At 55.8% G+C, this 11,281-nt stretch overlaps 3 protein-coding genes across 3 annotated transcripts; 2 read left to right on the top strand and 1 right to left on the bottom strand.

Annotated features, from left to right (window-relative positions):
• Positions 1-1,099: 1,099 nt before the first annotated feature.
• Positions 1,100-3,927, top strand: PTSG_11075 (TKL protein kinase). Its single transcript, XM_004987937.1, has 4 exons — positions 1,100-1,184; positions 1,325-1,399; positions 1,669-2,771; positions 2,920-3,927. Exons 1-4 carry the CDS (start codon positions 1,160-1,162, stop codon positions 3,715-3,717), a joined length of 2,001 nt encoding a protein of 666 aa, XP_004987994.1. The 5' UTR covers positions 1,100-1,159; the 3' UTR covers positions 3,718-3,927.
• A 237-nt stretch (positions 3,928-4,164) lies between these two features.
• Positions 4,165-9,279, bottom strand: PTSG_11074 (AFG1-family ATPase; the record flags this gene model as incomplete). The annotated part of the gene is made up of 12 exons (XM_004987936.1): positions 8,628-9,279; positions 8,185-8,262; positions 7,608-8,018; positions 7,279-7,362; positions 6,972-7,044; positions 6,562-6,790; positions 6,208-6,293; positions 5,904-6,043; positions 5,466-5,529; positions 4,671-4,899; positions 4,351-4,408; positions 4,165-4,236 (listed from the first exon to the last, which is right to left on the bottom strand). The coding sequence occupies exons 1-12, from the start codon at positions 9,261-9,263 to the stop codon at positions 4,165-4,167; spliced, it is 2,160 nt and encodes a 719-aa protein (XP_004987993.1). The 5' UTR covers positions 9,264-9,279.
• A 65-nt stretch (positions 9,280-9,344) lies between these two features.
• Positions 9,345-10,858, top strand: PTSG_11073 (uncharacterized protein). Its single transcript, XM_004987935.1, has 3 exons — positions 9,345-9,495; positions 9,718-10,248; positions 10,497-10,858. The coding sequence occupies exons 1-3, from the start codon at positions 9,362-9,364 to the stop codon at positions 10,816-10,818; spliced, it is 987 nt and encodes a 328-aa protein (XP_004987992.1). The 5' UTR covers positions 9,345-9,361; the 3' UTR covers positions 10,819-10,858.
• Positions 10,859-11,281: the final 423 nt, after the last annotated feature.

The raw sequence follows: 11,281 nt of genomic DNA, 5'->3' as shown, positions 1-11,281 counted from the left end.
CACCAGACTCATCGAGCAGCGCTTCCCCTGCAAAGCACGACACAGCGCAACAGCAAGGGTCAGACAAGACACACAGTTTCAATCACACATCAACGTTCGCCCCTCAACCGTTCAAGAGTTCAGGACAGCAAGCAGCATCCACACACACGCACGAGCCACCTCAGCCATGCACGCCGACATCAGCCAGTAGCTCCAAAGTCAGCTCCCTCATCGGCAGCTTCCACGGCAAGAGCAATGGCAACACACTGCCACAGACACATCCCAAACAAGCACCGCCACCACCCCTCCCCAAGAGCTCAGGACAGCCAGCAGCATCCACACACACGCACGAGCCACCTCAGCCATGCACGCCGACATCAGCCAGTAGCTCCAAAGTCAGCTCCCTCATCGGCAGCTTCCACGGCAAGAGCAATGGCAACACACTGCCACAGACGCTTCCCAAACAAGCACCGCCACCACCCCTCCCCAAGAGCTCAGGGCAGCAAGCAGCATCCACACACACGCACGAGCCACCTCAGCCAAGCACGCCGACATCAGCCAGTAGCTCCAAAGTCAGCTCCCTCATCGGCAGCTTCCACGGCAAGAGCAATGGCAACACACTGCCACAGACGCTTCCCAAACAAGCACCGCCACCACCCCTCCCCAAGAGCTCAGGGCAGCAAGCAGCATCCACACACACGCACGAGCCACCTCAGCCAAGCACGCCGACATCAGCCAGTAGCTCCAAAGTCAGCTCCCTCATTCATCGTCAGCATCGGTAATCACCGTGCAACACACTGCCACAGACACATACCTTCGCCCACGCGGAAGACCAAAGCACCTCCGCCAACCACTGCGTGGCACAACAATCCTTTCTTCTCCAGCAACGCCAGCACCAACAGTGCCAGCTCAAGTTGTGGCTCCCACAAACAGCACGCTGCAGTTGCACTCGAAAACAAGTCTTTGAAGGAGCAGCTGGCCGCCTCCAGAGCGTCTTATGGTAAGCCCCGCGTGCGTGCTGCTTCTGTGCTTTTCGCCTACTCCTTTCTTCATCCTGCGTCCAATCACGAGGCGTCCTCCACTCACTCTGTTGGCGTTGGAACGCAACCACTCTTTTCCAGATGCTCGCATCTCCGATCTCGAACAGCAGTTGCAAGCAGCGAAGAAAGCTTTGAGCGATATGGAGGCCGCCAACGCCGTCACTGGTGAGTTGACAAACTGTGATATGAATAGCGTTCATTTCTTCGTAAAACATGACGCATCTGTTCTTTCAGTCCGGTTTCGTTCCTTCATTCCACGCACACATCCATGTTCATTCTTGGTCACCCGCATGTGGACATTACAGAGGCCGCCAAGGAACAGTACAAGACCGAACTTGCGACGTTGACAAAGCAGAGACAAGACTGGGAACACAAACTCGGTTCGTTTACACACACACACACACACACACACGCACGCACACACACACACACACACACACACACACACGCACACACACACACACACACACACACACACACACACACACACACACACACAAAAGCGCGCACACACACGCTCACACACACGAATGCCTGCTGCCTGCTTTCCCTTCGCAAACGGTTGTGCTCCACCTCTGATCTCTCCTCGTCGCTCACGCCACAACTCTTCTTCTATTTCATGTTGAAACCCTTGGCTTGTTGCCCACAGAAAGCGTGCTGAACCTGAACATCTCGCCGTCTCGCTTTGCCAACAAGATCCCCATTTTCGACATCAACAACAAGCCCGTTGGCGGTTCGTTTGGTTCCCTGTTCAAGGCGGAGCTGGCATGCCAGCCGGTTGCTCTCAAACAGATGCTTGTGGCCGAACGCCCTCGCCTCTCCGAGATCATTGCCTGCGTTGATGGTTCTGAGGATATTCCTGATCACTTGAAGCAGCTGCGACGTGAGGCGCTCATCCTGCTCTCGCTTCGCCATCCCAACATCGTTCATTTCGTTGGCCTCACCCACGATGAGCAAAGCCGGACGTTGGCCTTTGTGCTGAGCTGGGCCGAAAACGGATCGCTCTATGATGTGTTGCACGTGAAGAAGCATCCGCTTGACAAACCAACCCGGCTGCAGATTGCGTACGAGGTGACCTGCGCCATGGCGTTCCTGCACGCCCAGAACGTCGTGCACCGCGACCTCAAATCGCCTAACGTGCTGCTGGACGCATTGCTCTCCGCGAAGGTGACGGACTTTGGGCTGAGTGCATTCAAGTCGGCAGACAGGTCTGTTGTGTCGAAAGTATTTGGCACTGAGCTGTGGGCATCGCCAGAACAGCTACTGAACAGACACGTGCTGCGGGCAGACACGGACGTGTTTTCCTTCGCCTGCATGGCGTGGGAGCTGTTCCTTAACATCAAGCCATGGTACCACATTGATTTCCCTAACACAGCAGCGCGCATAGATCACATCAGGGCACTGTACCAGAAGCAACAGTACCTCCCACTCGATGCCGACGTCAAGGGGCGACGTCTAAACCAGCCAGAGAAGCAGGTGCTTCGCCAGTGCTTTGACGTGAGTGGAAATCGCCCGTCTTTTGCCCAACTTAAGCCAGCCCTACAAGCGATTGTGAGGGATGCCAAGAAGCTGGAGAAGCTGAACAAGGAAAAGCAGCTTAAGCTGCTGCATGGTCCTGCCGACGCCGCGTGGAAGTGGCACCCAGACATCCTTGAAACACTGCAACCCCGAATGGTGGCTCATCCAACACGCGCGTCAGTGCGCATTGCTACTGTAGAAACTGGCCAGAAACAAGCGGCCATTGCAGCGCAGGTGAAGGCAGAAATTCATGGGCTTGCTCACATGACTGCGTGCGTCTCGATGGCGTGAACAACATGCATCTTTGTGCTGAGAACATGCGTGACTTTCCTTCACCTTTCACACATGCTTTTTCTCTCTTCGCAACCACATTTCACGGCAGATGATCACGGAAGCTGGTGGCCGCTCCAGCCATGAGGCCACTGCGAACCCACTCCACCTCTTTGGGACGACCCTCGTTGGCGTCGCTGTTGTGCAGTGCAGCCAGAAGAACGCCGCCTTCAACGGCGCCGTGCACCGCAACCTCGACCGTTATCGTGGTCACATGAGCAGCGCCAACCACCCGTTCCATCCCAAGTACCAGATGGATCAGACAACGAGTGCACCTGCTCACCCAGAGGAGGCAGCCGTCCTTGCTCGCGTCACCCTCCACCCTGCTGGCGCTTCACCGTACAAGGTGCTGGATCAGACCATGATGCAGCCGGATGTGCGTCTTCGCCTGCAGCGCGTGTTCCACGGCGTGCCGTCCTTTGCTGTGGCCATGAGCATCTTGGGCGGCGATTTCGCACAGCTGCAGAACCTTGATGCTGGGTGGTACGGTGCTGGCTTCTACTTCACGCCAGACCTGGACTACGCTTTGAGGTACACGAGGAGGTGCAAGGACGTGCCGCCTGAATTGAGGAAGATGAAGTTGCCTGCAGGCAAGCAGTTCCGCGTCGTGCTTGTGTGTGACGTACAGTACGGCAACCCGTACCCAGTGCTGGGTACGTCCTTCAATGGCAAGGCACTCGTTGGCGGGCACGATGCCCACGTTGCCGTGGTTAATTTCAACTCCGGTAACATCGGGGATGCCAAGCCCATCAAGTCGTCCAAGTGGGCCAGCAAGCGCACCGCCGCCGAGATTGTGATCAACGACCCGTCCTGCGTCCTCGTGCGCGGCATCCTTGTGTTCAAGGGCTAGCAGCCGAGTTCATCGTGTGTGGTTGTTGCCACTGTCATGTTGTGATGTGACCGCGAATTCTGTCATCACCTACATCATCCTTTGGACTGTTGTGGATGTTGCAGTTCGTTGCAGTTCGTTTACATATGTTTGCACTTGCGTTGCGTTCCATTTCATTGTTCCCGCCACCCCGCATCGTTTGTGGTTGGTCTTTCTCTTGGCTTTCCGTCTCCACTCTAGTTACAACCATGTTTCATTCTTCCGTTGTCTCTTTCTTTCTTTCGTCCTCAGTATGGTGGATCTCACATCCCATCACTGCACAGCAACAACACAGTTACATCAGCGTTCATTCCGTCTCCGCCACAATACAAGAATACAAGGACACATGCCACACAATTCAAACCTTGTGCTCAAGCCAAGTTGCTGCAAACCAAAAAGCTTTCTTTGTCCACAATGCCCTGCAAGTCTCTACTTCACGGTGTATACGAGGATGGAGCCACCGTCGTAGTTTGGCACAAACGCAGTCTGCAACACTCCAGCCTGCAATGGTGTATATGTTTGGCGCGGGGGGATGTCAGAGTGAGCATACTTGGTGTGTTAACACACACACATACACAACAAGTACGCTCCCACCGCCTTCCCCTCAAGCCATACCTTGTCAGTGTGTGCTGCGACAACGCCGACAACGCCGTTCACGTCCACGATTGTCGTTCTGCTCGCGTTCAAAAAGCGGTGTGACACGACGGGGCATAAGGGGACGTGATGCACGGGGCGGCGCCATTGCGGTACAAGACGCGCAAACACGTGCACAGACACGCAGACATAGATTCACTGGCATAAACGCAATCGCAGACACACACATACAGATGGCAGGACAGCAAGGCACACATTTGGACATTAATCTGCCCACCAATCCACACTGATAGCAGCCCTTGACCGCCCCCCAACTCCCACGACACGCGCTAGAGCCAGACCTGTTGTAAGCGTCGCCGTTTGGAAAGAGGTTGTAGGCGGCACGGGAGCCATCGCCAGCCACGAGGATGGAGGGCCGTGGCGCGGCCGACGACAGCAGATAGGGGGTGAGGAAGCCAGGGGAGGCCTGGTTTGGGCCGGGCTCTGTGACGGGGAAGTTGGTGGCGAGGGTGCGGCGGCGATAGGTACCGGCAGGGGACGAGGGCAGGTCGTACGCAAACACAGACCCGCCTGGGATGCGTATGTGACGCGTACGTGGATGTAACGGTATGTGAGGTGAGGTGAGGTGAGGTGAGGTGATGTGATGTGAGGTGAATGAATGAATGAGTGAGTGAGTGAGTGAGTGAGTGAGTGAGTGAGTGTGTGTGTGTGTGAGTGTGTGAGTGAGTGAGTGAGTGAGTGAGTGAGTGAGTGAGTCATGTGAGTGAGTGAGTGAGTGAGTGAGTGAGTGAGTGAGTGAGTCATGTGAGTGAGTGAGTGAGTGAGTGAGTGAGTGAGTGAGTGAGTGAGTGAGTGAGTGAGTCATGTGAGTGAGTGAGTGAGTGAGTGTGTGTGTGAGAGAGAGAGAGAGAGTGTGTGTGTGTGAGTGAGTGAGTGAGTGAGAGTGTAAGTGAGAGAGAGTGTGTGCGAGTGGGTGAGTGAGTCATGTGATGCATGCGTTTGTATACATGCATATACGCGTGTGCGTATTTGTGTGTGCACTCTTCTGTCACGTTGCAGTGTTGACACTCAGTCTGTACCACAAGCCAAGGCCTCCCGCTGCTGCTGCTGCTGCTGCTGCTGCTGCTGCTGCGCACCTTTGCCACCGAGGTGGGTGTTGACGAGCAGTTCCCTGCGGCCGTCGCCGTCCAGATCAATCACCTGAGAGAGGACCAAGAGAAGTTGGTGGGGTAAGACAGAGCAATGTGACACTGAGGCGGGTGCAACACATCCTGAAATGAGACGGAAGCACGAACGCAACGAGAGAAGCAGCCACAGCAACACAGGCAGAGAGTGCAAGAGACAGGTACAACAACAACAACCAACCAACCAACCAACCAACAACAACAACAACAACAACAACAACAACAACAACAACCGACCAACAACTGACCAACAACTGACCAACAACTGACCAACAACAACAACAACAACAACTTAAACAACAACAACAACCAACCAACCAACCACCAACAACAACACACAATACCCTCCACACACATACGTTACTCGCAACCCCTCCCCGCCCAACTTACATGCACGTCCTCTGTTGAGCCGCACGTGCCGTCGACGACAAAGGACTGGAGGAATGTTCCGTTCTCGTTCAGTTGGTACATGGCAACCTTAGGGTTGAAGTATTGCGCGGCCACCACATACAACACGCTCGCATCCGGAGCTGTTCAGTGGCAAGGGGGTCGGCGCGTGTCCACGTCATCAAGTGATGGTGATGTGAGCGAGGGTGCGCAGTGTGAAAGGCAGCCGAGTAGCTTGCTTACTCTGCGAAGGGGGAGTGGAGCTTGAACAAGCATGTACAAGTACAAAACCATGCAGCACGCATACCTTGCGGTGTGAAATCGGCCTGGCTGAGGAGTTTGAAGATGACTTCTGGCCCCTGTGTGATAACGTGCTCTTTCCACGGCACATTGCTGCAGTGTTGGAGATGAGAGGAAAGGAGCATAGAGGAAGGGGTGGGATGGTGATTACAGCGTGTGAGAATGACATTTGTCGCGCGTTCCACGGGCGTGAACGCAGAAAGAGTACATGCACCATATAATCAGGCACACACGTGAACATAAACGCACACACACAGATACACACAGACACACAGACACATACACACACACACAGACACACACACACACAGACACACACAGACACACACAGACACACAGACACACAGACACACACACGCACGAGAGTGGGTTGGCTGGCGGCTGCTCGAGCCAGAGGAGCTCGCCGGTGCTGCGCCCGATGATGGGTTTGTTGACACGCGCGGTGAGGAGGTCAAGGCGGCCGTCGTGGTTCATGTCCCGCCAGATACCCATGTGGTAGAAGTAGCCGTTCTTGTCCGTGGTGAGCTTCACGCATGAGGGGCTGCCTGAAAAGGGGTTGTAGATGATCGAGACACTGCCAGTCGACTTGCCTGCGCGGAGAGAGTGTTTATGTGTTGTTGTTGTTGTGTGTGTGTTAGAGTGGAAAGACAAGAAGAATGCATGCACGGTGCATGCTTTGGTGAGTGGCTCACACGGGCGTGTGTGGGTCTATCGTGGCAGCTGCTTGTTTGTCGTCATGCATGCATTGCTGGTGCCGTTTTCCTTCCTCACCTGGCACAAGAAAGCCGTCTGGCACAAGGATTGCGTCGTCGCGTCCAATGGTTCCAGGGGGCACATACGACACCTGTACACATGCGTTTGTCGTGTTGTTGCGTGTGTTTGTCTTTTCGCAGGAGCCTCACAAACACGATTGACGTATGAACATAGCCAAAGGATACACACATACACGCACACACACACGCACACACACACACACACACACACACACACACACACACACAAACGCAGACACACATAAACACACGCACACACACACACGCTCAGACACACAGACACACACACACACACATTCGCGCACCTTGTTGGGCCATTTGAAGTCGCAGGAAAACTCCTTGAGCGTTGGGCTGGGCCAGTTTGCCGTCGTCAGGTTGAGCATGGCCACCTGGGGGCGGAGGCGGGCAAGGGAACAGCGGCCAGAGGTGGGAACAAGCGGGTGGGGAAAAGGAGGGGAGAGGAGGTGCAAGGGTAGACACAGACACACAGACACACGCACGCGCACACACCCACACCAAAAAAAAAAACCGTGCACACACACACACACACAGACAGACAGACAGACAGACAGACAGACAGACAGACACACACACACACACACACACACACACACACACACACACACACACAGACACCTTGCCGCTGCCAAAGGGTTGGAAGGATGGCATCCTTCCCTCTCCCCTGCATCCCGCTTGCCTTAAAGTGGATGGTCATTGGCTCTGGGTCCTTGTTCTCGCGTGCGCACATGGCGGTGTACAGGTCGTGAAACGCCGCCTTGTTTGTATCTGTGAGCGGGTGGAGGAACGTGGGCTGTGCGTGGGTGGTGAGGTTGCCGCCAAGGCGGTAGTCGACCTCGCTGCTCATGGCAATGACGCGCGTCTGCCGCTCTAGCAGAGCGATAAACGGCACAAACTGGCTGCGCTGGAGGCCGCCCTTGTACAGCTCTGGTGGCGGGCGGTTGGATGTGGCGACCAAGATTACGCCCCGCTCAAACAGCAGCGTGAACAGCCGCCGCAGGATCATTGCATCAGCAACATCCGTCACCTGGTGTGCGTGCGTGTGCGTGTGTGTGTGGGGGGGGGGAATGGATGGTGTGAGGAACGTCGTCGAAAAGTGTGCGTGTGTGTGTGCGCGCGCGTGTGTATGTATGCGTGTGTTTTTGAGTGTGAAGGGAGCAACTCTGCAGCGATCGCGCTGTGCCGCCGCTGACCTGGAACTCGTCGAAGCAGAGCACCTGCGCCTCATCAATGAGATCATCCGCAACTGGCGGCATGGGATCCGCAATGCCCTGCGATGACGGGGGATGGGAAAGGGAGAAGGGATCGTGGCATATGTGTGTGTGATGTGTGTGTGTGTGTGTGATGTGTGTGTGTGTGATGTGTGTGCATGTGTGTGTGTGTGTGATGCGTGCGTGTGTGCGTGATGAGCGGAGGTGCGAGACAGTACACAATCACAGAACACGATGCGGCGTAGATGTGTTACTTACTTACACACACACAGACACACACACACACACACACACACACAGACAGACAGATACAGACAGATACAGACAGATACAGACACACACACACACACACACACACACACACAAACGTGAAACCACAGCGCGTCTGTTTCATCACTTTCAGACCAGCACACATGCAAACCTACAGCAAGCTTCTTCTCGTGGATGCGCGCGTGCACGTCCAGCATAAAGGGGTGGAAGTGGGAGCGCAGCTTGCGCGGGGTCTTGACATGGTCATAGAACACGTCCATCAGCATGGTCTTGCCGGACCCCACGCTGCCGTAGATGTACAGCCCCTGGGAATGCTCCGGCAGGTCGTTGATGCTTGTTGTCTGCCGGCCCTTGGACAGCCCAAATGCGCCCAGGAGCCGGGACGACCAGTGGGACGCCGGCTTCGAGGACCGCGCGTGGTGCGGTGGCGCCTCGTCCGGGACTGTGGCGTTGACGTGGGTGAGCAGCGCGTCCAAGGCGTCGCACAGCGTCACCTGCGCTGCGTTCTCCTGTAAGCGGTCAAGGCGGACCTGCTCATCGTAGTGAGCCCGCACGGGCCCAATCACCATCGGCACACCACTGTTGTCGTCGTTTGTGTCGTTGCTGCTGTTGCTGGTCGCCCTGCATGAACACGACGATGATGACAGCCAGCTCCGTGCTGTGCTGTGCACTGTCGCTACTGCTGCTGCCGCTGCGCCCTCTATTCTTCTCCCAGCGCTCACGCCCGTCACCACGCGCACCAGCCCTCTGCTGGCTGCCACTCGCATCATCATCATCATCATCATCATCATCCTTTGCGCGTGGTTGGTGCGTGTGTGAGAAAAGCGCACACAACAAGCACAAGGCAAAGAAGGAAAAAAAAAAAAAAGGGGACACACACACGAGCACCATGTCAAGTCTGCCAGTGCGTGTGCGACGCCAGGATGCGTTGATGGAAGCGGCGTGTGCAGGGGATCTCGACACTGTCACGACCTTGCTTCTCGCAGGCACGGACCCAAACACGGCCAACAAAGTTAACGGATGGTGAGTGTGTGTGTGTGTATGACTCATGAGAGTCCTGCTGCTGCTGTCTTGCTCGTCAGTCATCCCTTCTCCGCGCAGGGGTGGGTTGCTTCTGGCCTTGTCCTTCCCTCAGCCCTCATCGCTCTACCCCGGCCCCAACTACCCTGAACTCACTTCCACGTCGCTGCCACAAACAACACCGCACTCTTCCTGTGTCTTCTTCCACCTTCATCATCAACGCAGGACACCACTGCACTGGGCTGCAAAGCGCGGACACAAGGCCGTCGTCGAGTGCTTGCTGCAAAACGGCGCAGACCCACAGCGCACAAACAAGGACGGCAAGACACCGGCAGACATCGTGCACCAGTCGTGCGCAGCGCTCTTTGGCGTGGACCCAGACGAGCAGCAGGAGAAGCAGACTGGCCCTGACGCCGACAAGCCCGGGTTTGTGCCATCCTACCTCAAGTACCCCGAGTTCTTCTACGCACGCGCACCCAAGCTGCCGACAGCACAGACGGACACGCAACAACGGGGCCAGGACGACAAAGGCGGCACGGAGCAGGAGAAGGGGGACGGCATGAACACGGCAGCACCTCAGGGCATGCCCCACACCGAACAGCCCAACGTGAGCACACCACCACCAGAAATGACGGCCGACAACACCTTCTTTGACGTGGCCCTTGTACATGAGCGCCTTACCATCTCCGCCGTCGCTGTTCCGGGCACCACCCTCATCAAGGACATCATGACCCAGCTCTACCCAAAGGCAACAGGGTGTGTTGTGGTGTGTGTGTGTGTGTGTGTGTGTTGTGTTGTGGTGTGTGTGTGTGTGTGTGAGTGTGTGTGTGTGTGTGTGTGTGTGTGTGTGTGTGTGTGTGTGTGTGTGTGTGTGTGTGTGTGTGTGTGTGCACGCGCATTATTCCTGTACTCACACCACGCCCACCACCACCTCACCATTTTACCATCCCACCATCCCACCATCACACCATCACCACCCCACCTTTCTTTTCTCCCGTCTGCAGCGCACCGGAACACATCTATGCGGACAAGGCGGCCGGCATCCGCCTGCTGCCGTCCCAGACGGTGTTTGAGGCGTTCAGGGGCCTCGCGCTGCGACAACAGCTCATGGCCGCGCACAGGAAGCAGCTGGAGAAGGAGCAGGCTTTGCAGCTGCAGCAGCAGGAGCAAAGTGGGGGCGACCACATCGCACAGTATCAACAGCAGCTGTCACAGCACCAGCAACTCACTGAGCAGCAGTCGGTGTTCACGCAGGACCTTGGTCAGTTGAGGGAGCCTTTACACACGCGCACCGGACACTACGCCCAGCTAGCCATCTTCGTCTAGCACTAGCACACACACACACACACACACACACACACACACACACACACACACACACACACACACACACACACACACACACACACACACACACACACACACGCATGAAAGAAGATACACTCGAGAGGATTGGGCACGCACGAGAAAAGAGCCAAGAAACGCGCCCGAGCACAACCCACACACATGCACAACTAAAAGTGGCATTGAACGAATCAGAGTGGATTGGATGCACCAAACAACGGAACAAGTGATATCACACCACCACACGACCGTGACATTGCTACAAACTACATGAGAGGCCGGGAAGTGAAGCGAGGCGCGAGAGACATGGTCATTCACACATGCGCGACAGAGGGTTGTCTATGTGTCATCATGCACTCACAGAGTGAACCCTCGCCCGTTCATGTATCAGCGGCTGAGTGTCCTTGTTGTTGTTGTTGTTGTTGTTGTTGTTGTTGTTGTTGTT

The sequence above is a fragment of the Salpingoeca rosetta genome (genome assembly GCF_000188695.1).
Source record: "Salpingoeca rosetta unplaced genomic scaffold supercont1.39, whole genome shotgun sequence".
Lineage (NCBI taxonomy): Eukaryota > Choanoflagellata > Craspedida > Salpingoecidae > Salpingoeca > Salpingoeca rosetta.
The sequence above is the reverse complement of the archived record's forward strand: the minus strand, read 5'-3'. Positions and strand labels throughout refer to the sequence as shown.